A 27088-nucleotide genomic window follows, 5' to 3' on the forward strand; every position below is an offset into this window, starting at 1 on the left:
ATAATAATAATAATAATAATAATAATAGGGCTTTTAAAATCGGACAAGCCTTCGTTTTTAATGAAGAACGTACCAACGATTTATAAAACCGCTCCTCTTTAATTAACGCGGTAATGAAAACAAAATTAAGTATTTTCTGCTGGAAAATTACAATGTTTCTGCAGCGGGACTGTGTTTACATGAATAAAGAGGCTTAATTCTACTGTTAAATGAAAAAAATTAATCAGACTTGCGATTTAAAAGCTCATTTAGAAGAAAAAATGTCAATAAAATCACATTTAGTACCAATGCTTTTCTAAGTTGTGAGAATGGTTAACGGTTATCAGTTGACATTTTAAAAGTAGTCCCTTTGAAGCGATAGTATTCGGGTTGGGCTGTTTTTTAAATATCTGTCAGTGTGTACTTTAAACTTTAAAAAATAAAAAATAAATTAAAACTTAAATCTATGCAATAGTTAAAAAAAAAAATGTGGTCAGCATCGAGTGGGCGGGAGTATCGTCACCTGTAGTCGAACCCGTTTGGTCACCCCCCCAGTCAATCAACCCGACCCGGCGTCTCGATTGGTCCCTCACCGCGACCGTAGCCCACTCCGTCCAATGGGAGAACCGGATCGTTAAGGGGGGGGGCGGGGCCCCGTGCGTTCGGTGTCTCGAATTTTTTTTTTTCGCTTTTCTCCTGCGCGAGAACGGAGCCGTTTTAGAATTTTGAGAAATATTTGAAAATTTGGAATCTCGCTGACGTAACGGATCCCTAACAACGAACAAGCCAGGGCGGCTCATACAGAGCTTTTGAAAAGGTGTTTTTTTTTTAAATAAAATATATATATTTTTATTAAATATTGTGGAGGAAACAGAAGAAGGCGGACGGGTTGTACGGGGAAAGGTACAACCGGGTTATACACGCCACACAGGGAATTAAAAACCAGACGCAGAACCGTTTCCGTAGCCGACGGAGCAAGATGTGCTTATCCGATATCGTCTGACGAGGACACTTTTCTGCTTATTTTACTATTATTATTTTATATACATTTTTCAACCCAAGCTTTCCAAAATGTTGGGGAAAGCCGCCGTCTGCTGCTCCAGTCCAAGCTGCTCGCCTCTGCTGCTTCAAATATAACTAAAAAAAGCCCGGACGAGACTCAGGTGCGGCGAAGGAGGCCGGGACCGGGGCTGTGCAGTTTGGTTACGCCGGGATTCGAAGCGAGCGAGTCGTGGGAGCGTGCTCAGGAAAAGTCGGGGATCCGCTGCGGGGCCCTCGAAGCTGCCAAAAAAATACACTGACCGAAAAAAACCAACAAACGGTGGAAACGAAGCGGATTTTCTTCAAAACTTAAAGAGACGAGAAAGCCGCTGGAGTTTTCTGTGCTGCCTAAGCCAATGAAACGCAAGGGGACGTAATTATTTGGGGGAAATAATTGCATTTGACGAGATTTCTGATCCAGATAAGCGTTTGTTTTGAAATTATTATTATTATTATTATTATTATTATTACAGCATAATCAAATCGAAAGTTATTCACGAAATTAAGTTTTAAAAACATTCCAAAGATGTTATACTTTGTCTGCGGCTTGGAGTAAGAGGGACTGTCTTTTAATTTATATATACCTGCCTGTTTTACAATTTAAGGGCAAAGTGATCTATCTTTTAGTGCTAGTTATCTCTCTGCGTGTATGTGTGTGTGTGGCATTTATAGTTGATAAAAACGTTTACAAGATAAACACGATCCTTAAAAAAATAAAATATAAACAGGCTAGCGAAACACACGTAAAAACAGACAAGAATTGAGATTCACGAAGTTCAGACGTGTCAGAAATTCATGCTTTTAAAAAAACGAATCAATATTCCCAAAAACACACACAGCGCAACATAATTGATTAAGTTGAGAGAGAAGTTTGTGTATACTTGGATAAATAAATTAATTAATCAAGCAACTGTTCCCACCAGAACTGAAGTTTACCGTGATATATATTAAAACAAATCCCACCCAGGTTAATATTTATCAATGCTTCTGGTTGGATAATTGCACGCAGTTTTTAAATTGGTGTCGTCCAGAAGAAACGAGTCGATTTGAATTTGTAGATGTGTTTTTTTTTTTTAAATGCTCATCGCGATTTTTCGATTGCATCGGGAGTTATTGCAACACGGCGTGTGGAAATCGCAAGGCTTTGGGGATAGAAAAAATCATTTTTAAAAGAAAAATCCAGCTAGCCATGCATTAATAACAGGTTACACTAGAACCGTGCGTCATTTTCCGAGTTTGCTTCGAGTGAAAAAAACTAGCGATCTCTCTCCCATTAACAATACAAGAGCTAGCAAGTTTTGCAAAATAGTTTTGAGGTACCGTGGAGACCGGACGCGGTGACTCAGTGTAGTCTTTACCCTGCAGGCTGATGTGAAACAAGGCGAACAATATACCATGTCGTCTTAATAATAATAATAATAACAACCAGAGTTATCATTGTACTAATAGGTATGCCTAAGGTTAGAGATCTGTGCGAGTTTACACTACAGCTGATTTTGGGAGTCGGATCAAAGTGGATTGCTGTGTGAAACTTCAGCGGCATTTTTGAAGGAACAGCCGATTAAAAACTTTGCTGGGAATTTGAACCCCCGGCTGAAATAATTAAGTAATAATACTAGGATTTGTTTTTCTCTCCAAGTTAAACCAAAGTTCTTTTTAATTTTAATTATTATTTTTTTTTGTGAGGAGTACAGATTTTTATTTCGGTTGAGTTCGAGGTTTGTGACTTCACTCTGCTTCGGACTACAAAAGAAATTGGATTTTTATTTTTTATTTTTACGGTGGGCGGGAGGGGTCACTTCTGGAATTTACAAATCGATTTTTTTTTTTTTAAATCGAACGATGGAACGATGACGTACCTCACGCGTCATTCAAACCCGTGACGCAATTGCGACACACTTGTTTTTGTCCCGACATCCGCTGCAGCTTCCTCACCAAAATAAAAACATTTCAACTTCAAAGCAGGATAAAATTAGACAGATCGGCTTTGTAGCGGACAACAGCAGGCAAACGAAGAGGAGAAAGAGTTTTGAGGATTTTTTATTATTATTTTGGACTGTGGACAGAATAATACGTTGGACTGTGCCAGTGGAGGAAAAAATATCAATCACTTTCTCTCTCTCTCTCTCTCTCTCACCATTTTCTCCCTCTTATCATAACCCCCAAACTCACCCGCTCCTCTAATATAAAACTCCGTCACACACAGACTTTGCTGTCTCTCTTAAAGGCATTTTATAAATATTCATTTTTTATTTTTTCATCTGGTCAAGTCGTCACTTGTCTGGTTTTGAGCACCTTTTAAAAACTCTAAATAGCAACACATCTAGAGAGATAACCGCACATCATTACACAGAGACGCACTGACACACACACACAGCTAGATTTAAATATATTTAAATATATACATAGTGCACCTTTTTCACCGAAACCCTGTCAAACGTCAGTCTTCTATTCTTAATATATATATTTTTTAAATTGATTTGAACATCATTTTATAATTTCATAGATTAAACAAATTAAACCCTACGGGATCCTAAAATCGCTTATTGCGTAGTTTTAATATTCTTGCCTTCACTTAAAGCCATATCACTTAGATTCTTATTTTAAAACCTTTTCATTTCTGTTTTTATAGATCTATCTATCTATCTATCTATATATCTATCTAGATATTTTCCACACATAGCTCGTCTGTTCTACACAAATCCCTACGTTTTGAGCATTAATTTTTTGTCTTTGTCAATTAGATTCAGATTCTTTTGCACTGGGACACATCAGTCGCTGCCAAAACCAGAACCCGCAAAAAAAGGCTTCATTTTACAAATCTATTAACGGTTTATTTCAGTGTACAGAACTATATATTCCAAAAATATATTAAAATATATATAGAGAGAGAGAGTTATGTTTGTGTGTGTGTAAAATCTTCCCATTTTAAAACAGGGCTCTGGGATTGGACAGAAATCTCTGACTCTCTACTAAGTTTTGATAGATAAAAAAAAAAATACAACAAACGGTTTTAAATAAGTTTCAGATAGTCTGTGGTGCTTTTTTTTCATACCCTTCAGATCGGATGTTTGGCTCTAGTAATATAGTTTAATTACAGCGCTTTTTAAACGCTGGTAGATCTAGCAGATATTTCCCTCGCTTCACTCTTCACCAGCGCTGTCCTTCATCTAGAAATCTTACCTAAACAACACACCCCTCCCTCCCTCTGTTTCCCCCATCCCTCCATCCTCTCCACCTCTCCCCACCCCTCCATCCTCTATCCAGCTCAAATTCTCCCTCCTTGTTATATTTTGACCACAGCTTGAGTCCCTAATATTTGCCCCTCCTTTTAAATTCCAGACCCTCCGTACAGTAAACGACCCCTCGATCTCTTCACTAAAAAAAAAACATTCATCTACCTCCAATCCTCCCTCCCTCCCTCTCTCCCTCCCCCTCTCTCTCTCTCTCTCTCTCTCTCTCGAAATACACAACTCTCAAAGAAAAAAAAATCTCTAGTAACCCAATTTCTCCGTACATAATCAGAGCTTCCCATAGTCCTTCCAACCCTCTAATCAAGACCCCCCCCCAGTTTACCCCTCCCTCTCCCTCTTTCCCTCCCTCTCCCTCTCCCTCTCTCCCTCCCTCTCTCCACCTCTCTCCCCCACCCTGGGCTATGCGGTGGGGAGCTGTGAATTTGTGGAGCAGACGAACCAGCAGGATCAAGCGAAGCGACCTCCGTTCCTCCCCCCACCCCCACCCCACCTCACCCCCCCCCAGACCGTACCGAAACCTGCCCCCCTCCCTCCCCGCTCCCCCGTACCTCCGAGAGCAGAAGATGCCGCCTGGCTCGGGCAGCAACGCCACCCTGAGCAAGATTAAGCCCAGCAAGTACGTTCCCGTGTCGGCCGCCACCCGCCTTCCTGGTGGGGTCCAGCTCGCTGTTCTTCGTGTTCACGTGAGTAACGCAGCCCCCCCCCCCCCCCCCCCCCCCCAAAAAAAAAAAACACCTTCACACTGTGAGGCTCCTCATCATTGCAATGGTAATAGACTTCACTGAGGGGAGCTCTGAACCCCAGGACTGGGTGCAGCAGCAGCAGCAGGGCTAGTGTGAGTTTGTAACCCTGCTCAAACTCCTGGCTCCTCATCATTGCAATGGTAATAATAATAATACTAGACTTCATTGAGGGGAGCTCTGAACCCCAGGACTGGCTGCAGCAGCAGCAGGGCTAGTGTGAGTTTCTAACCCTGCTCAAACTCCTGGCTCCTGATCATTTCAATATTAATAATAATAATACTAGACTTCATTGAGGGGAGCTCTGAACCCCAGGACTGGGTGCAACAGCAGCAGCAGCAGGGCTAGTGTGAGTTTCTAACCCTGCTCAAACTCCTGGCTCCTGATCATTTCAGTATTAATAATAATAATAATAATAATAATAATAATAATAATAATAATAATAATAATAATAATACTAGACTTCATTGAGGGGAGCTCTGAACCCCAGGACTGGGTGCAGCAGCAGCAGCAGGGCTAGTGTGATAGAAAACTGAGTCAAGCAGACCAGCTGTAGTTTGGGCTTCAGTGCCTTCATCAGCGTGATTGAAACTAGAAGACTCTAGTATTTGGTCTGTGCAGCACTCTCTGTTTAATTCGTCCTCTTTCTCTCTCTCTCTCCTCTCTGGCTCGTTTAGTTTGAATAAGATCAGGTTTGTGTGTGGTGGCTGGGCGTGTCTGGGTGTGTGGTGGATGGGTGTATGTGTGTGAGCGTGTGTGTCTGTGCGTGTGTGTGGTGGATGGGTGGGTGTGTGTGTGTGCGTGTTTGAGCGTGTGTGTGGTGGGTGGGTGTGTGTGTGTCTGTGTGCGTCTGTGCCTGTGTGTGTGTGTGTGTGTGTGTGTGTGTTTTCTTCCTCTCCTGCTGCAGTCAGCTTCTCTAGCTGGGTAGGTCCTTCACACAGGCAGTGACTTGCACACGGCGCTCCCTCCCTCCCTCATGCTGATCTGCTCCGCACGTTCTCTGCCTTTGCTGGGCTGCACAAATACACTGCTTCTCTTTCTGTCTTACTTTCTTAACCCGCTGCCTTCCACACTGCAGCCCAGCACCCTAACCACTGAGCTCCTCAAACCCGCTGCCTTCCACACTGCAGCCCAGCACCCTAACCACTGAGCTCCTCAAACCCGCTGCCTTCCACACTGCAGCCCAGCACCCTAACCACTGAGCTCCTCAAACCCGCTGCCTTCCACACTGCAGCCCAGCACCCTAACCACTGAGCTCCTCAAACCCACTGCCTTCCACACTGCAGCCCAGCGCTGTCTCTCTCTCTCTTTCTCCACTAAGCTCCTCGAGGCAGACAGGCAGACAGACGCGATCACAGGGATTATCCAGAGCCACACTTCACCATATTGAACCGTCTAATCCAGTGTGTTTAATCCGAGTGTGCAGACACGAAGCAACTGGACTGGAAAATACAAACACACTGACACACACACACACACACTGACACACACGCGCACACACACACATACAGAGACACTGACACACACACACACTGAGAGACACAGACACACACACTGAAACACAGACAGAACAGAGACACGCGCACACTGACACACGCGCACACTGACACACGCGCACACAGACACACGCGCACACAGACACACGCGCACACAGACACACGCGCACACAGACACACGCGCACACTGACACACGTACTGCCAGAGAGACACGTACGCACACACGCACAGAGACACACATTCGTGTTCATGAGGACTTTGCATCGACTCCCACAGAGGAGATTTCCTGTTCATCCTTCATCTCCCAGAACTTCACTCGCTCAGAAACTCAACACAAAACTGCAAAAAAACGAAGTCAGCAGACAGTCATTTTAATACCTCCATCATCCAGAACTAGAGCTAGGTAAGGTTTGAGAAACAAACCATGATAAAACTAACCATTATACAAGCTTCCTACAGTAACAGCACATTGTAAAGCACAGAGAGGTCTGGTAAAGCATAGGGAAGCATTGTAAAGCACAGAGAGGTGTGGTAAAGCATAGGGAAGCATTGTAAAGCACAGAGAGGTCTGGTAAAGCATAGGGAAGCATTGTAAAGCACAGAGAGGTGTGGTAAAGCATAGGGAAGCATTGTAAAGCACAGAGAGGTCTGGTAAAGCATAGGGAAGCATTGTAAAGCACAGAGAGGTGTGGTAAAGCATAGGGAAGCATTGTAAAGCATAGAGAGGTGTGGTAAAGCATAGGGAAGCATTGTAAAGCACAGAGAGGTCTGGTAAAGCATAGGGAAGCATTGTAAAGCACAGAGAGGTGTGGTAAAGCATAGGGAAGCATTGTAAAGCACAGAGAGGTCTGGTAAAGCATAGGGAAGCATTGTAAAGCACAGAGAGGTCTGGTAAAGCATAGTACAGTACAGTAAATATTCTAAAGGAGTGATTGACAATGTTCTGCTGATGGATTATTTTCTCTTGTTTTTCTGGGTTAGAGGACCAGAGAGAGAGAGAGAGAGACAGATGGTGTCCTAGTTTTATTTGTGTGTGTTTTTTTTTTAACTGGAGTTTAATCCCACGTTTAGGATGTCACAGTTCACCGACTGATCAGGGGGCGAACTGTGAGGGCAGGATTAGGGGGTTCAAAAAACAGGGTCGCATGTTTTAAGAAAAAAAAAATAACATAATAAAAGAACAGAAAAAAAAAGTGGATTGAAATGCAAACGGGTTAGAAACTCACACTAGCCCTGCTGCTGCTGCTGCTGCTGCTGCACCCAGTCCTGGGGTTCAGAGCTCCCCTCAATGAAGTCTAGTATTATTATTATTAATATTGAAATGATCAGGAGCCAGGAGTTTGAGCAGGGTTAGAAACTCACACTAGCCCTGCTGCTGCTGCTGCTGCTGCACCCAGTCCTGGGGTTCAGAGCTCCCCTCAATGAAGTCTAGTATTATTATTATTAATATTGAAATGATCAGGAGCCAGGAGTTTGAGCAGGGTTAGAAACTCACACTAGCCCTGCTGCTGCTGCAGCACCCAGTCCTGGGGTTCAGAGCCCCCCTCAATGAAGTCTAGTATTATTATTATTATTATTAATATTGAAATGATCAGGAGCCAGGAGTTTGAGCAGGGTTACAAACTCACACTAGCCCTGCTGCTGCTGCTGCACCCAGTCCTGGGGTTCAGGACTGTTAGTTGTCGTTCATGTAGCTAGAGGGAATGGTGTGACTCAGACAGGAGGGAGAGAAGGAGAAAGTTGAAAAGCTGGCAAATACAAAGGATGGTGTGACTCAGACAGGAGGAGATAGGAAAGGCTGCCAGAGAGAGCTGTTCAGATGTATTATTGGTGTGTTGGGGTGTGTGTATGTGTCTCTCGGCTCTCCTGTAAGCGGGGGGTGTGTTGGGGTGTGTGTGTGTCTCTCGGCTCTCCTGTAAGCGGGGGGTGTGTTGGGGTGTGTGTGTGTGTCTCTCGGCTCTCCTGTAAGCAGGGGGTGTGTTGGGGTGTGTGTGTCTCTCGGCTCTCCTGTAAGCGGGGGGTGTGTTGGGGTGTGTGTCTCTCGGCTCTCCTGTAAGCAGGGGGTGTGTTGGGGTGTGTGTCTCTCGGCTCTCCTGTAAGCGGGGGGTGTGTTGGGGTGTGTGTGTCTCTCGGCTCTCCTGTAAGCGGGGGGTGTGTTGGTGTGTGTGTCTCTCGGCTCTCCTGTAAGCGGGGGGTGTGTTGGGGTGTGTGTGTCTCTCGGCTCTCCTGTAAACGGGGGGTGTGTTGGTGTGTGTGTGTCTCTCGGCTCTCCTGTAAGCGGGGGTCTCGGTTGTGTTTCAGGTCTCCCTGGTTGGCTCAGCACTTCTCCCTGGCCGTCCCGCTCTACAATGCAATCGTGTTCCTCTTCGTCGTCGCCAACTTCAGCATGGCAACTTTCATGGACCCCGGAGTCTTCCCCAGAGGTGAGGAGAGGGGAGACTGTGTGTGTGTGTGTGTGTGTGTGTGTGTGTGTGTGTGTGTCTCTCTGTTTATTTATTTGTTTGTTTGTTCTGTGTGTTGACGATGTTTGTTTTCTCTCTTCTCTCAGCTGAGGACGACGGTCGGACTGTGTGTCTGTCTGTCTTCTCTCTCTCTCTCTCTCTCGCTCTTGCTCTCGCTCTCTCTCTGTCTTTGTCCCACACGAGGATAAGGAGGATTTGGATGTGTGTGTCTCTCCTCTGTTTGATTCCTATCTCTCTGTCTGTTTAATTCCTCCTCTCTTCTCTCTTTTTGATTCCTCCTCTATCTATTTAATTCCTCCTCTCTCCTCTCTGTGTGTGTTTAATTCATTCTCTCTGTCTCTCTCCCTCTCTGTCTCAATCTGTTTAATTCCTCCTCTCTCTCTCTCTCTCTCTCTCTCTGTATAATTCCTCTCTCTGTTTAAATTCCTATCTCTGTCTCTCTCTCTCTGTTTAAATTCCTATCTCTGTCTCTCTCTCTGTGTTTAATTCCTCTCTCGTCTCTCTCCTCCCTCTCCCTCTCCTCTCGTGTCTCTCTCTCTCTCTCTCTGTGTTTAATTCCTCTCTCTCTCTCTCTCTCTCTCTCTCTGTGTTTAATTCCTCCCTCTCCCTCTCCTCTCGTGTCTCTCTCTCTCTCTCTCTGTGTTTAATTCCTCTCTCTCTCTCTCTCTCTCTCTCTCTCTCTCTCTCTCTCTGTGTTTAATTCCTCTCTCTCCCTCTCTCTCGTGTCTCTCCCTCTCTCCTAGCCGAGGAGGACGAGGACAAGGAAGATGATTTCCGTGCTCCGCTCTACAAGACGGTTGAGATCAAGGGGATTCAGGTGCGGATGAAGTGGTGCTCCACCTGCCGCTTCTACAGACCCCCGCGCTGCTCCCACTGCAGCGTGTGTGACAACTGTGTGGAGGTGAGGAGACCCCCCCCCCCCGGGGAGATGGGACCCCCCCCCCCCCCCCCCAAGAGACAGGACCCCCCACCCCCCGAGAGAGACAGGACCCCTCCCCACCCCCCAGAGAGACAGGACCCCCACCCCCCAGAGAGACAGGACCCCCACCCCTGTTTCTGTGCAGTCCTGTAATACATCTCTCTCCCTCTCTCTCTCTCTCTCTCTCGCTCTCTCTCTCTTTCTTTCTTTCTCTCTCTCTCACTCTCTCTCTTTCTTTCTTTCTTTCTCTCTCTCTCTCCCTCTCCCTCTCCCTCTCCCTCTCCCTCTCCCTCTCCCTCGCTCTCGCTCTCGCTCTCGCTCTCGCTCTCTCTCTCTCGCTCTATCTCTCTCTCTCTCGCTCTCTCTCTCCCTCCCTCTCTCTCAGGAGTTCGATCATCACTGCCCCTGGGTGAACAACTGCATCGGGCGACGCAACTACCGATATTTCTTCCTGTTCCTGCTGTCGCTCACGGCGCACATCATCGGGGTGTTCGGCTTCGGACTGCTCTTCATCCTTTACCACTCTGAGCAGCTGGGCAAGGTGCACTGCGCCGTCACGTATCCTCTCACCGTGCCACTGGGAGACTCTCAACGGCAAACGTTTCCACTAGAAGTCTCTCTCAGCGTCTTCAGTGTAAATTCAATGGCAAACGTTTCCACTAGAAGTCTTTCTCAGCATCTTCAGTGTAAATTCAATGGCAAACGTTTCCACTAGAAGTCTTTCTCAGCGTCTTCAGTGTGAATTCAATGGCAAACGTTTCCACTAGAAGTCTTTCTCAGCGTCTTCAGTGTGAATTCAATGGCAAACGTTTCCACTAGAAGTCTTTCTCAGCGTCTTCAGTGTGAATTCAATGGCAAACGTTTCCACTAGAAGTCTTTCTCAGCGTCTTCAGTGTGGCTTTTCTACAGCTCCCAGCATGCCTCTGCACCCGCGGCAATGGCGAGGGATGCTGGGAGCTGTAGTTCTTTAACTGCAATGCGCTGGGCTGGGCTGTATTACATTGTTTTGCTCAGTCTGTGTTGCTTTGAGTTCAGGAACTGTAGTTTTGTTTAACTGCAGTTGCCTAGACAGGTCTGAATGCAGTATATATGTGCTGTTTAGACTGGAAACAAAAAACTACAGCTCCCAGCATGCCTTTAGTTTAGCAGTATCAGTGAGGCATGATGGGAGATGTAGTTCTTTATAAGGACTGCTATAAGACAGCATATGTATATGTATGTGTGTGTTTTTTTCACTGGAAACACTGCTTGACAGACCAGAGCTAAAAACTGCATTTCTTCAGTTTTACTGCCATAGACGTGTGTAACACAGGCTAGATCGGAGTTGGTTTCCTTGACTTTCCTCCCCCCCCTCTCCCAGTATGGCAGTGATGTGCGTCGCTGGGCTGTTCTTCATCCCAGTGGCAGGGCTTACTGGTTTCCACCTCGTACTGGTGGCCCGGGGTCGAACCACCAACGAACAGGTAAGAACAAACTCAACTAAAGATTACTGTCCTTCAAAGCTCCTTTTTTATAGTTATTTTTACAGACCCCTTATCTTCCCATGAGGTTTGCATTCATTCCCAGCGCTGCATCTTCCTGTCACTCAAACACGGTGTTTATTATTATTTTATTCCTCAGTCTGTGTTGCTTTGACTGTGAGTTCAGGAGCTGCTCTTCAGTTCTAGCTGCGCTGTCATAGTTATTGTATTGTGAATCGGTCCAGCCCTGGCTAGGACTACAGCTCCCAGCATGCCTCTGCACCCGCGGCAATGGTGAGGGATGCTGGGAGCTGTAGTTCTTTAACTGCAATGCGCTGGGCTGGGCTGGGCTGTATTACATTGTTTTGCTCAGTCTGTGTCGCTCCTAAGCTAGTCGCTATTCAAGCGTTTAGTAACTTGTACTTTAAAAAAAATATCTAGAAAACCATTTATGAATTTTTTTTTTCATCCCACCCAGGTGACGGGTAAATTTCGGGGCGGAGTCAATCCCTTCACCAATGGGTGCTGGAAGAACATCAGTCACGTGCTGTGCAGCTCACAAGCGCCCCGGTACGCTCCTCATCTGTACCCCTTTTCCCCTCCTCCCCTCCTCCTGTTCTGTCGGCTGGTGTGCGTTTCTGCTCCAGTCGTTCTGAGCGGTTTCAGAGTTCTGTCTCTCTTCCAGTATCGAGTTCATGGCGCTTTTTAAACATATTTTCAAACCTGGTTTTGAGACTCTCTTGTCTGGAGAGTCCTACCTGCCTCCCTCCCGCTGTCGCGTGATTGGCAGATTTTATTTATTATTATTATTTTTTTTAAACAACACTAGCAGATAGGAAAAAATAGTCGCTTTGTCAGTTAGGATTCTCCAGACAAGCTTCTCCGAGAGACTTTGTTTCCTTTTTGCTCCTCTAATATCGAGTCAGTATCGTTTTTTTTTTTTTTTTATAATATTTTAAAAGCTCTCTTTGAGTGGCTTTGAGAAGCTTGTCTGGAGAATCCTAACATCCGGGATCCTGAACAGCCTCCATCGTTCCATTCAGATCACGTGGCAGTGTGACCTTTCAACTCTGCCAGTCGACCTTTCATCTGTCTGTCTGTCTGTGCGTGTGTGCGTTTTGTCTCGGTGTGTCTGTGTCTGTGTGTGCGCACGCGTCTCGGTGTCTGTGTCTCGGTGTCTGTGCGCATCTCTGTGTGTGTGTCTCAGTGTCTGTCTGTGTGTGCGCACGCGTCTCGGTGTCTGTGTGTGTGTCTCAGGGTCTGTGTGTGCGCATCTGTGTGTGCGTAACTCGGTGTGTGTGTGTCTCTGTGTGTGTGTGCGTATCTCGGGGTGTGTCTCAGTGTGTGTGTCTCTGTGTGTGTGCGTATCTTTGTGCGTATCTCGTGTGTGTGTGTGACCCTCTTTCTCATTCCCCAATGCTTCCTCTGATTCATTGGTGTCGGTGCTCTGATGTTCTGGTGCTGGTGCCCATGTTTTGGGGGGGTGATTTTGCCGGTGCTCATGTTTTGGGGTCCCCCTGTGCCTCAGGTACTTGGGTCGTCCTCGGAAGGAGCAGACGGTCGTGGTGAAGCCCCCTTTCCTGAGACCGGATCACTGCGACGGACGCACCCCTCTGAAAGTGCTGGACAACGGGATCCAGGGTGAGCTGAGCCACTCCACGGTAAGCAGCGTTAACATTACTGCTGAGCTCACTGCAGGCTCTGCGGGTACTGTCGCAGGCCCCTCTTCTCTTCCTCCTTCTCCTTCCTCCTCTTCTTTCTCCTTCCTTCTCCTCCTCCCTCCTTCTTCTTCCTCCTCTTTCTCTTTCTCCTTCTTCCTCCTCCATTCTCCCTCTTCCTCTTCTTCTTCTTCTCCTCCTTCTCCCTCCTTCTCCTCCTTCTCCCTCCTTCTCCTTCCTCCTCTTTCTTTTTCTCCTTCTTCCTCCTCCTTCTCCCTCTTCCTCTTCTTCTTCTTCTCCTCCTCCTCCTCCTTCTTCTTCCTCCTCTTCTCGTCCTTCTCCCTCTCCTTCTTCCTCTTCCTCTTCTCCCTCCTCCTCGTTCTTCTTCCTCCTCTTCTCCCTCTCCTTCTCCTTTCTCGTCTTCTTTCTTTCTCCTTCTCCTTCCTCTTCTTTTTCTTTCTCCTCTCTTCTTCTTCTTCTTCTTCTTCTTCTTCTTCTTCTCCTTCTCCTCCTCCTCCTTCTTCCTCCTCTTTCTCCTTCTTTCTTCTCCTTCTCCTTCCTTCTTCCTCCTCTTCTTTATTGGATTGAATAAACACCATTGTGCTAAGTGTACACGCTGGATGACATCATCAACACACAAAACTGGCTTGCAAAACCCTTCGTCTCTGAAACCGCTCGTCCGATTGGAACCGGAAATCGGCTCACCTGATCCTAGCGTGGTTGTCTTTAAAAACGTTGCTACAAAAAAAAAACATGGCGGCCACTTTGGATGACATCATCAGCTTACAAAAACTGGCTCCTTGTAGGACGCAGATAGTGCCATGGTTACAATGGAACACATATAGAACCCCATGTGTGCTCTATCAAAAAAACGACATTGCCCATGACTTTTGACCTCTCTTAAAGGTCAAATGTAAAACTGGCTCATAACTCCTTATAGAATGCAGATAGTGCCATGGTTACTGTGGAACACACATAGTAACCCATGTATGCATCTCGTTTGCTAAAGTCTTTGGTACTGGAAGCTGTAAAGTTGCTGGCAACTCTAGTTATTATTATTATTATTATTATTATTATTATTATTATTATTATTATTATTATTATTATTATTACTCCTCTCCTGATCACTGTACTGGGTTTCTTCCTGGTTTCCAGTCCAAGGGCAGTCTGGAGGTGATGGAAAGCCAGTCTGCTGACGCAGAGGCCCCCCCGCCTCCCAAACCGGAGCTGCACAGATTCACAGGACTGCGAGCCCAGCTCACTGTGAACACTGCCGAGGGTGAGTGAGAGATACCATACACTAACCTAACCCTGACCCAGACCCAGACCCAGACCCAGACCCAGACCGGAGCTCCACAGATACACAGGACTGCGAGTCCAGCTCACTGTGAACACTGCCGAGGGTGAGTGAGAGATACCATACACTAACCTAACCCTGACCCAGACCCTGACCCAGACCCAGACCCAGACCGGAGCTCCACAGATACACAGGACTGCGAGTCCAGCTCACTGTGAACACTGCCGAGGGTGAGTGAGAGATACCATACACTAACCTAACCCTGACCCAGACCCTGACCCTGACCCAGACCCAGACCGGAGCTCCACAGATACACAGGACTGCGAGTCCAGCTCACTGTGAACACTGCCGAGGGTGAGTGAGAGATACCATACACTAACCTGACCCTGACCCAGACCCTGACCCTGACCCAGACCCAGACCCAGACCCAGACCGGAGCTCCACAGATACACAGGACTGCGAGTCCAGCTCACTGTGAACACTGCCGAGGGTGAGTGAGAGATACCATACACTAACCTGACCCTGACCCAGACCCTGACCCTGACCCTGACCCAGACCCAGACCGGAGCTCCACAGATACACAGGACTGCGAGTCCAGCTCACTGTGAACACTGCCGAGGGTGAGTGAGAGATACCATACACTAACCTAACCCTGACCCAGACCCTGACCCTGACCCAGACCCAGACCGGAGCTCCACAGATACACAGGACTGCGAGTCCAGCTCACTGTGAACACTGCCGAGGGTGAGTGAGAGATACCATACACTAACCTAACCCTGACCCAGACCCTGACCCTGACCCTGACCCAGACCGGAGCTCCACAGATACACAGGACTGCGAGTCCAGCTCACTGTGAACACTGCCGAGGGTGAGTGAGAGACACCATACACTAACCTGACCCTGACCCAGACCCTGACCCAGACCGGAGCTGCACAGATACACAGGACTGCGAGAAACACTGTGTTGCACTACACCATGCAACACAACACAACACAATACAATACAACACAGTACGACGTGATACAGTCCAATACAATACAATACAATACAATACAACACAGTACAATGTGTACAATACAATGTGATCCAGTACGATGTGATAATACAATACAACACAGTACAATACAACACAGTACAATTTTAGCGCCTTTTCAAGTGAAAAACAAAGCGAGAGAGCTCGTGTGTGTCTGTATGTCTGTATATGTATATGTGTGTATATCTGTAAATGTATATGTGTGTCTGGGCAGAGCGGACTCCTCTCGTTCGCTCGTTAGTTTTTTCTTCTGTTTAGTTTGCGTGTGTCTCTTCTCTGCAGAGAGCAGCCTGCTGTCTCCGGACAACCCCGCCACTCCCACGATGTACAAATACAGACCAGCCTACAGCAGCCCTGGCAAGAACCACAGCAGCAAGGTAACACTCTGTGTGTGTGTGTGTGTGAGAGAGACATGAACCACAGCAGCAAGGTACCACTGTGTGTGTGTGTGTGTGTGTGTGTGTGTGTGTGTGTGTGTGTGTGTGTGTGTGTGTGTGTGTGTGTGTGTGTCTGTGTGAGAGAGACATGAACCACAGCAGCAAGGTACCACTGTGTGTGTGTGTGTGTGTGTGTGTGTGTGTGTGTGTGTGTGTGTGTGTGTGAGAGAGACATGAACCACAGCAGCAAGGTACCACTGTGTGTGTGTGTGTGTGTGTGTGTGTGTGTGTGTGTGTGTGAGAGAGACATGAACCACAGCAGCAAGGTACCGCTGTGTGTGTGTGTGTGTGTGTGTGTGTGTGTGTGTGTGTGTGTGTGTGTGAGAGAGACATGAACCACAGCAGCAAGGTACCGCTGTGTGTGTGTGTCTGAGAGAGACATGAACCACAGCAGCAAGGTACCACTGTGTGTGTGTGTGTGACATGAACCACAGGTGCAAGGTACCGCTGTGTGTGTGTGTGTGTGTGTGTGTGTGTGTGTGTGTGTGTGTGTGTCTGTGTGAGAGAGACATGAACCACAGCAGCAAGGTACCACTGTGTGTGTGTGTGTGTGTGTGTGTGTGTGTGTGTGTGTGTGTGTGTGTGAGAGAGACATGAACCACAGCAGCAAGGTACCGCTGTGTGTGTGTGTCTGAGAGAGACATGAACCACAGCAGCAAGGTAACACTGTGTGTGTGTGTGTGACATGAACCACAGGTGCAAGGTACCGCTGTGTGTGTGTGTGTGTGTGTGTGTGTGTGTGTGTGTGAGAGACATGAACCACAGCAGCAAGGTACCGCTGTGTGTGTGTGTGTGTGTGTGTGTGTGTGTGTGTGTGAGAGACATGAACCACAGCAGCAAGGTACCGCTGTGTGTGGGTGTGGGTGTGTGTGTGGATGTGTCTGTCAGTGGGTGTGTCTCTGTGTGTGTCTCTGTGTCTCGGTGTGGGTGTGTTTTGTTCCGCAGCACTTTTCCTTTTTCAAATGATATAATATATCTATGAATGAAGAGGAAAAGTAATTGATAAACTGAAAACTCACTTTTTAATATTTAGCGATTATTATTATTATTATTATTATTATTTTTATTGTTTTTATTATTTTTTGTATTTTCTATCTTTTTTTTTTTTGTCACTCCCCTCCCACACACAGTGGCTTTCAATGGATCAGTAAGTTGCTCATGAAAGTATTTGTGTTTCCAGCGTGTGAGTTTTGATTGATGTAGTTTTACCTGGGTTATACAGTGCGGTCCTGCCAGCACTGCCCTGCGTACAGCCCAGCCCAGCCAGGCTCTGCCCATCGCACAGCGGGCAATGCCAGCGCAGTGTTTGCTTGTAGTTCCTGGTGTTGTGTGAAGTTATGTTCTTGTGTCTTGTATGATAATTGCTTGCTGTCTTGTACACACGGCAATTCTATACTTGACAATTCTCCTCTTTTGGTTTGAGTGATATTAGATGTACTTCTGTCCTGAGTTTCGTTATCATGCTTCATACAGTGTTGTGTTGCACAGCACAGCAAACGAGACGTCAAACAAACGAGCTCCTATTGGAAGTGACTCTGCAGCAGCCACTGACTCCCTGTGTGTGTGTGTGTGACCCTGAGCAAGTCACTGAACCTCCTTGTGCTCCATCCTTCAGGATGAGACGTCAAACAAACGAGCTCCTATTGGAAGTGACTCTGCAGCAGCAGCAGCAGTTGTTGATGATGCAGAGTTCACCCCCCTAGTCTCTGGAAGTCGCTTTGGATAAGAGCGACTGCTGAATGACTAAATAATAGGTTCTAATGGGGATGTCGCTTATAATAATTATATCTGTCTATCTATCTGTCTGTATCTATCTGTCTATCAGTCTCTGTATCTATATCAATCTATCTGTGTCAGTCTGTCTATGTCTATCTATCTGTCTGTCTACCTATCTTTGTGTCTGTCTATCAGTCTGTCTGTATCTATCAATCTGTTTCTGTCTGTTTATCAGTCTGTCTGGCTGTCTCTGTCTGTCTGCTTATCTTTGTGTCTGTCTATCGGTCTGTCTGGCTGTCTATCTATTTTATCTGTCTATCTGTATCAACCTGTCTGTCTGTCTGTATACCTATCTTTGTGTCTGTCTGACTGTCTGTCTATCTATATAATTTATTATTATTATTTATTTCTTAGACGCCCTTATCTAGGGCGACTTACAATTGTTACAAGATATCACATTATTTTTACATATAATTCCCCATTTATACAGTTGGGTTTTTACTGGAGCAATCTAGGTAAAGTACCTCGCTCAAGGGTACAGCAGCAGTGTCCCCCACCTGGGATTGAACCCACGACCCTCCGGTCAAGAGCCCAGAGCCCTAACCACTACTCCACACTGCTGCCTGTATGTCTGTTTATCAGTCTGTCTGGCTGTCTGCCTATGTTTGTGTCTGACTGTCTGTCAATCTCTCTGTCTGACTGTGTATCTGTCTATCAATCTGTCTGTCTATCTATCAATCTGTAAATCAATCTTTCTGTCTATCTGTGTCTTTTAATCTATACCTGTATATATTATCAATCTATTTCTAATTCTGTGATTTGTTTTCCTCCTCTTCTCTCAATCTCAGATGAGCCGCGGGGACAGCCTCAGAGAGCCCCCCTCCCTCCTGGAAAGCAGCCAGCAGACCAGTTACCACTCGGAGCCCAGCCTGGACGGACTGAGCGGCCCCCAGCCTGGGCACGAAGCTGGGGGCCGCCTGTCGGGGGGCTCCCTCTCCTCCAGCCTGCGCTCCGCTCACACCCACCCCCTGGGCGGGGGGCCCAGCTTCGACGGCGGGGCTCTGACCTCCGTCCGCTCCGAGGGAACCACCTCCACCAGCTACAAGAGCCTGGCCAACCAGACTCCGCGCAACGGCAGCCTGTCGTACGACAGCCTCCCCACTCCCTCGGAGAGCCCTGAGTTCGAGTCGGCTGCCCCCGAGCCCCCCCCCGGCCCGGGCTACAGCTCCCCCTTCCTCTCCGCCCAGATCGCCCAGCAGAGAGAGGCCGAGCTGCAGCACTGCAAACCCGGCTTCTCTCTCCCCTCTCACAGGGACGGGCTGCGCAGGGCTCCGTCCTCGAGGGGCTACGACATCGAGGAGAGGGACAGGCTGCTGTCCGGTCCCCACCCGCACCAGAGGGCCCCCCCTCCCAGGTTCGGACGACCCGTCCCGCTCTCCTCCTCCCCCCCCGGCGGAGAGGGCGGGCCTCCCCATCACCACCCCCCCCAGCAACAGCAGCATTCAATGAGGGCCAGGTCTCTGGGTTCCCCCGAGAAAGGTTACCACCATCCCTCCCAGTTCCACCCCCACCTGCACCAGTACCCGCCCCCCCACGGCGCGCTGGGCAAGTCCACGTCCTACACCAGCGGGCCGGGGGCTCCCGCGATGAGGGAGGGGGGCGTGGAGTTTCAGCAGCGTCACCACGGCTACCCCTCCTTCAGCAATCTGATCCACGCTCCCAAGTGAGTAGAGACTGCGTGTGAGTGCCACTTTACTTTCCTTCCTTCCTTCCTTTCACTGCGCGTTTTACTGTTCCTTTTCAGCCTGCTTCTGCAGTCGCTAACCAGCTTCAAGTTTCACACGAATCAGTAAAGCACACTGGTCCTACTTCGCTTGTAAGCCTTGTGGAGCCTGGGTCTTGTAACAGGGCTGGCAATCAGACTCCTATCCCACAGCAGCGTCACCCAGTCCAGGTTTTAGTACCAGCTTGATCAGCCCCCAGTGTGTCTAGCTAACAAGCTCAGGTGTGTCTTATTATTAAACTCCCAGTGAAACCAGGACTGGATCACACTGCTGTGCAGCGGGAGTCTGATTCCCATCCCTGCAGTTTAATATCACTAGACTGGACTGGAATTACATTGTAACTGCAGTTTAATATCACTAGACTGGACTGGAATTACATTGTAACTGCAGTTTAATATCACTAGACTGGACTGGACTGGAATTACATTGTAACTGCAGTTTAATATCACTAGACTGGACTGGACTGGAATTACATTGTAACTGCAGTTTAATATCACTAGACTGGACTGGACTGGAATTACATTGTAACTGCAGTTTAATATCACTAGACTGGACTGGAATTACATTGTAACTGCAGTTTAATATCACTAGACTAGACTGGAATTACATTGTAACTGCAGTTTAATATCACTAGACTGGACTGGAATCACATTGTAACTGCAGTTTAATATCACTGGACTGGAATTACATTGTAACTGCAGTTTAATATCACTAGACTGGACTGGAATTACATTGTAACTGCAGTTTAATATCACTAGACTAGACTGGAATTACATTGTAACTGCAGTTTAATATCACTAGACTGGACTGGACTGGAATTACATTGTAACTGCAGTTTAATATCACTAGACTGGACTGGAATTACATTGTAACTGCAGTTTAATATCACTAGACTGGACTGGAATTACATTGTAACTGCAGTTTAATATCACTAGACTAGACTGGAATTACATTGTAACTGCAGTTTAATATCACTAGACTGGACTGGAATTACATTGTAACTGCAGTTTAATATCACTAGACTAGACTGGAATTACATTGTAACTGCAGTTTAATATCACTAGACTGGACTGGAATTACATTGTAACTGCAGTTTAATATCACTAGACTGGACTGGAATTACATTGTAACTGCAGTTTAATATCACTAGACTGGACTGGAATTACATTGTAACTGCAGTTTAATATCACTAGACTGGACTGGAATTACATTGTAACTGCAGTTTAATATCACTAGACTGGACTGGAATTACATTGTAACTGCAGTTTAATATCACTAGACTGGACTGGAATTACATTGTAACTGCAGTTTAATATCACTAGACTGGACTGGACTGGAATTACATTGTAACTGCAGTTTAATATCACTAGACTAGACTGGAATTACATTGTAACTGCAGTTTAATATCACTAGACTGGACTGGAATTACATTGTAACTGCAGTTTAATATCACTAGACTGGACTGGAATTACATTGTAACTGCAGTTTAATATCACTAGACTGGACTGGAATTACATTGTAACTGCAGTTTAATATCACTAGACTGGACTGGACTGGAATTACATTGTAACTGCAGTTTAATATCACTAGACTGGACTGGAATTACATTGTAACTGCAGTTTAATATCACTAGACTGGACTGGAATTACATTGTATCTGCAGTTTAATATCACTAGACTAGACTGGACTGGAATTACATTGTAACTGCAATTTAATATCACTAGACTGGACTGGAATTACATTGTAACTGCAGTTTAATATCACTAGACTGGACTGGAATTACATTGTATCTGCAGTTTAATATCACTAGACTAGACTGGAATTACATTGTAACTGCAGTTTAATATCACTAGACTGGACTGGAATTACATTGTATCTGCAGTTTAATATCACTAGACTAGACTGGACTGGAATTACATTGTAACTGCAATTTAATATCACTAGACTGGACTGGAATTACATTGTAACTGCAGTTTAATATCACTAGACTGGACTGGAATTACATTGTAACTGCAGTTTAATATCACTAGACTGGACTGGAATTACATTGTAACTGCAGTTTAATATCACTAGACTGGACTGGAATTACATTGTAACTGCAGTTTAATATCACTAGACTGGACTGGAATTACATTGTAACTGCAGTTTAATATCACTAGACTGGACTGGAATTACATTGTAACTGCAGTTTAATATCACTAGACTGGACTGGAATTACATTGTAACTGCAGTTTAATATCACTAGACTGGACTGGAATTACATTGTAACTGCAGTTTAATATCACTAGACTAGACTGGACTGGAATTACATTGTAACTGCAGTTTAATATCACTAGACTAGACTGGAATTACATTGTAACTGCAGTTTAATATCACTAGACTGGACTGGAATTACATTGTAACTGCAGTTTAATATCACTAGACTAGACTGGACTGGAATTACATTGTAACTGCAGTTTAATATCACTAGACTGGACTGGAATTACATTGTAACTGCAGTTTAATATCACTGGACTGGACTCCAGTCTGGTTGACCGTGTTTCTTACATCAGTTAGCATATCCGGTTGATTTGCAGGAGAGTGTATATTGACCGGTTATTGATTTTTATAATCAATGCAGCAGCCAGGACCAGATTCCAAGCTCTCGACAGTTCAGTGTTTTCAATGCCAGATTAACTGTTGGTCAAATCAAACCCCTCTTCTTGTCTCACAGTCCCCGTCCCCTATTTGTAGTGTTATTAACCCTTTGCGGTCCTATTTCGGATCAGGTCCAACATTGCAATCTTTCCTTTCCCGGTCCGATGTCGGACTGTGTCCCACATCGTCAAAAAGACATCAAGCACGTCTCTCTAGTCGTTTTTGTCTCCGGAAAAAGCAGAGAAAAGCTTTCAATGGCTGAGAGAAGCCGAAAAAAAGAGGCGGATCAGATCAATACGCATCGTCCCGTCACCACGGACATAAACGAGATGGCTGCTTCTGCATCCAGCGCTCAAAGAACATCACGGACATGTGCAGAGCTTTGAGACGCTCCAGTAATAAAATAATGAGTCGCGTTATCGAGGAGTTTGGTGATAAATCGACTGATCAGGAGGTGATTGATCGGTACACGCGACGATGGAGAGAGATCTGATAAATACAGAGAACAAGGAGCGGGGCTGGAGAGGCAGAGAGTCCTGTTGATATGCAGAGACTTTTAAACCTGTTTTACTTGGAATAAAATTACTTTTAAACCGTGTGTGAAATAAACAGGACCCCGACACGCCTGACAGCTGTTGAATAAATGGACGGCGAAGGGTGTTTTGTTCGCTAGCCTCTGCCTCGCTGATCTGTCACAGAACTAACTGAACTGTTTCATCTTCCTTTCTGTTCTCTCTATTTTCACTGACCCTTTCTGACTGTGTGTTTGTTTTTTACATTCGCGGGTCAGAAAGACCCAAAGGAAATCAATGAATGAATGAATGAGGACTGAAATCAATAACTCCCATTCTTATATTATTATTATTATTATTATTATTATTATCATTATTATCAATGAGTCATTCAGCAGTCGCTTTTATCCAAAGCGACTTCCAGAGACTAGGGGGGTGAACTCTGCATCATCAACTGCTGCTGCTGCTGCTGCAGAGTCACTTCCAATAGGAGCTCGTTTGTTTGACGTCTCATCCTGAAGGACGGAGCACAAGGAGGTTCAGTGACTTGCTCAGGGTCACACACACACACAGGGAGTCAGTGGCTGCTGCAGAGTCACTTCCAATAGGAGCTCGTTTGTTTGACGTCTCATCCTGAAGGACGGAGCACAAGGAGGTTCAGTGACTTGCTCAGGGTCACACACACAGGGAGTCAGTGGCTGCTGCAGAGTCACTTCCAATAGGAGCTTGTTTTGTCTTTGATCAGAATTTAAGTTTTATTTTAGTATTTGTAAATTCAGGACTAATTTGAGTATTTAATAGTTATGGATGATACACTGAAGACGCTGAGAGACTTATAGTGGAAAAGTTTGCCATTGAATTCACACTGAAGACGCTGAGAAAGACTTCTAGTGGAAACGTTTGCCATTGAATTTACACTGAAGACGCTGAGAAAGACTTCTAGTGGAAACGTTTGCCATTGAATTTACACTGAAGACGCTGAGAAAGACTTCTAGTGGAAACGTTTGCCATTGAATTTACACTGAAGACGCTGAGAAAGACTTCTAGTGGAAACGTTTGCCATTGAATTTACACTGAAGACGCTGAGAGACTTCTAGTGGAAACGTTTGCCATTGAATTTACACTGAAGACGCTGAGAGACTTCTAGTGGAAACTTTTGCCATTGAATTCACACTGAAGACGCTGAGAGAGACTTCTAGTGGAAACGTTTGCCATTGAATTTATACTGAAGACGCTGAGAAAGACTTCTAGTGGAAACGTTTTATCCCAGGCGACTCACAGGAGTCACAGCGCAGGGTTACAATGCCAGCTTCATATTTAAACACAGTGCGGTTTACAGACAGTGCTGATAATAATAACACTGCTAGAATACAATATGAACCAGGAGGCAACAAGTTAGGATCACAGCGAGTTCGATCTACAGTGACAGATTAGCAGTGCAATAGTGCAAGGATAGCGCATCAGCTGAGGATCCAGTGACGAGGTGCTGAGGTCAGGAGAGTCCAGTGCAGAGCAGGAGGGGTTTTTGACTGTCTCTCGTTCTTTCTTTCCCTCCAGGGACGAGGTCCAGATGAAATCCAACAGCCGGACTAATGGACAGCCTCGACCACATCCCTCCTCCAGTTACCCTCCCAGTCACAGCTCCCAGCACTCCAGCAACAGCAGCACTGGCCCGGCCTCTCCCTCTGCCCTGCCCCACCCCCCGCCCGGCCAGGCCAGTCACAGCGCTCCCCTCAGCCCCGCCTCCAGGGGAGGGGGAGGAGTCAAGAAGGTGTCAGGAGTGGGGGGGACTACCTACGAGATTTCAGTGTGAGAGACACAGACACCAAAAAAGACTTGCTCGCGTCTTCCCATGACTTGAGAGATTGGAGGAACTGTGTGTTTTTTTTTTTTTTTTAAGGTCGTGTCTCAAAGGACATCCTACGCAATTTCCCCAAGACTTACCTCGGGAGAGATCGAGATTGCCAAGACTTTCGAGGCAGACACACTGTCATGAAATCAGCGACCCTGGATTGTAACGCCACAGAGATCGAGAGCACAGCCCTGTCCCTCGCCACGTGCTGCCCGCGTCTCGCCAGGCCCGCTCGGAACCCGGGTGCAGCGAACGCTGAGGTCTAGGTCCCAGTGTCCCACGCTGTCCACCGTGTCCCTACGAGAGACGCCAGTGCGAGAGACCGGCCAAACAAAACTGCCGTTTCTGCAAGCGAGCGAGGAAACCAAACTCTCTCGCTCTCTCTCTCTCGTTGGCGCTCGTTTTCAGTTCCTTCTGGGAGAGATTCAAAATTTTTTTTTGTTTCAACTCTGCGCAGCTCCATTGCAGACAAAGGACTTCCGTATTAGCAGAAAGCAAGGCGATGGATTTTGTGCTGAAAAAACTCTTCAAACACACACACATATACACACAGAAAGACTGAAAAAAATCAATTACAAATAAAACCAGACCGGTATTTTACTGTCATGTAGAAAATAAATACAAATTATATATATATATATATAATAATTATATAAATCCAGGTAAATTCCGACTTGACAAATCAAAATCGAGGCCGTGGAGATCAGCCAATCAGGATACAGTTTTGTGTTTTTTGGTTTTTTTTAAAACTGTGTTCTGAAATGACAATATATATATATATATATATATATTACACTTTTAAAATGTTTTAAAATGTGCTGGAAATGGGTTATTGAACAATATGGACTGGATATGAAAAGCGAAAAAAACTCACAAACTGATGAACATCGGAAGAAAAATATCTACTGAATGCGATTGTGTGTTAAAATAATATCAATTATTTTTTTTTTTTTAATTCTATGAACAGGGCAAAGAAAGAACGGTGTCTTTAGACTATGAGAAGCGAGGGAGGGGACGGGGGAGGCTTGTAAAAATACAATTCCTGAGTCACAATATCACTTCGGTCGTTTTCATTTCTTTTTTTTTTAATCCTAATGCCCTCCCTCGTGATTTCGGAGCGTCAGGGTGTCTGGTTTCCCTCCCTATTGTAAACATTAAATGGACTCTAATCACTGTAATCATTTTAATAATAATAATAATAACGCATTGACTTCATGCTGTCACTGTCTTAGAAATCAGAGAGCAATTTCTTCTTAGCAATTTGAGAAAGGGAAACGTTAAAAACCTGCCTGAAGAAATCGCAAAACTCCCAAATGTATCGTGAACATTGAAGTGAAACTAAAAGAAACCGAGTCAAGCAGACCAGTGTTTTTTGGGGCTCTAGAGCCGTTAGCGTTTTTGTTAGAATGACTTTGACTGCGTAATGTTACGCTGATGAAGGCACAGGAGCCCCAAACTTGAGCTGGTCTGCTTGACTCAGTTTAGTTTCAATCACGCTGATGAAGGCACAGGAGCCCCAAACTTGAGCTGGTCTGCTGGACTCAGTTTAGTTTCAATCACACTGATGAAGGCACTAGAGCCCCAAACTAGAGCTGGTCTGCTGGACTCAGTTTAGTTTCAATCACGCTGATGAAGGCACTAGAGCTGGTCTGCTTGACTCAGTTTAGTTTCAATCACACTGATGAAGGCACTAGAGCCCAAACTAGAGCTGGTCTGCTGGACTCAGTTTAGTTTCAATCACGCTGATGAAGGCACTAGAGCCCCAAACTAGAGCTGGTCTGCTGGACTCAGTTTAGTTGCAATCATGCTGATGAAGGCACTAGAGCCCAAACTTGAGCTGGTCTGCTGGACTCAGTTTAGTTTCAATCACGCTGATGAAGGCACTAGAGCCCCAAACTAGAGCTGGTCTGCTGGACTCAGTTTAGTTTCAGTCACGCTGATGAAGGCACTAGAGCCCCAAACTAGAGCTGGTCTGCTGGACTCAGTTTAGTTGCAATTTGTTAAATTTCAAGTTTAAATGAATCTGATTTGGTTCTGCACTGTGATGTCACGGGGGCGGGCCTTGTTTTATTGTCCAATGGGATTGGAAGGGTGTCACAAGCACTTCACAAAATTCCCCAATGAGATTTGTTTATTTTTTGTCTGTTTTAAAAGTAAGTGGCTGATTTGAAAGTCTTGACGTGTGCAGATTTCTCTGCCCGTTTCATTTTTTTTCACCCATCGAAAAAATATTCAACTTGTGAGGGCTGTGCTTTTTATTCTTGATACTGTATTTATGTCGACTTGTCTTTCTAGAGCTGCAGGAATCGATTTATTCCACAGAAATGGGACGGGGGCTGCCAGGTGTCCATCGCGGCTGATATTTCTCCCGTGCAGAGTGAAAAAAAAAAGACAGAAACAGCAGCTGGGGTTTGTGGGTCTCTGTCTCTCCGCAGAGTCTCGGAGGAGCAGCGATCTTTCTTCACCCGTTTCACTCCGAACGGGGGCAAATCGCCCCCGATAGACGGCAGGGAGTCTCGCCTGCGGAGAGATGATCAGAGAGATTGAATCTCTTCGCACGGCGTAGGACTTTCAAAACACATGACCTAAAAAAACAGTCTATGAAATTAAATACCAAGGAGGCATTATTATGATGATGATGATTATTATTATTATTATTATTGATTTGTGTCTTTCTAATTTGTTTTTTTAATTATTATAATTTCTGGGTGGCTGGGGGAATGTAATTATAATACAATGGAAGAAGTGCAATCTTTATTATAGATACAGTATGTTATTATTGATAATAAAAAAAAACATTGAAAAAATGA

The 27088-nt window shown here is 45.8% G+C and overlaps 1 protein-coding gene across 1 annotated transcript; it reads left to right on the forward strand.

Annotated features, from left to right (window-relative positions):
* Positions 1–638: 638 nt before the first annotated feature.
* On the forward strand, positions 639–27088 carry LOC131735212 (palmitoyltransferase ZDHHC5-like). Its single transcript, XM_059021529.1, is given in 12 exon segments — positions 639–4915; positions 4917–4957; positions 8813–8934; positions 9717–9874; positions 10278–10450; positions 11253–11355; positions 11831–11922; positions 12881–13013; positions 14166–14289; positions 15623–15717; positions 18342–19216; positions 23984–27088. Coding segments are annotated over 12 exon segments (2412 nt in total). The 5' UTR covers positions 639–4675; the 3' UTR covers positions 24240–27088.

This window comes from Acipenser ruthenus, unplaced genomic scaffold (assembly GCF_902713425.1).
Source record: "Acipenser ruthenus unplaced genomic scaffold, fAciRut3.2 maternal haplotype, whole genome shotgun sequence".
NCBI classification, from domain to species: Eukaryota; Metazoa; Chordata; class Actinopteri; order Acipenseriformes; family Acipenseridae; genus Acipenser; species Acipenser ruthenus.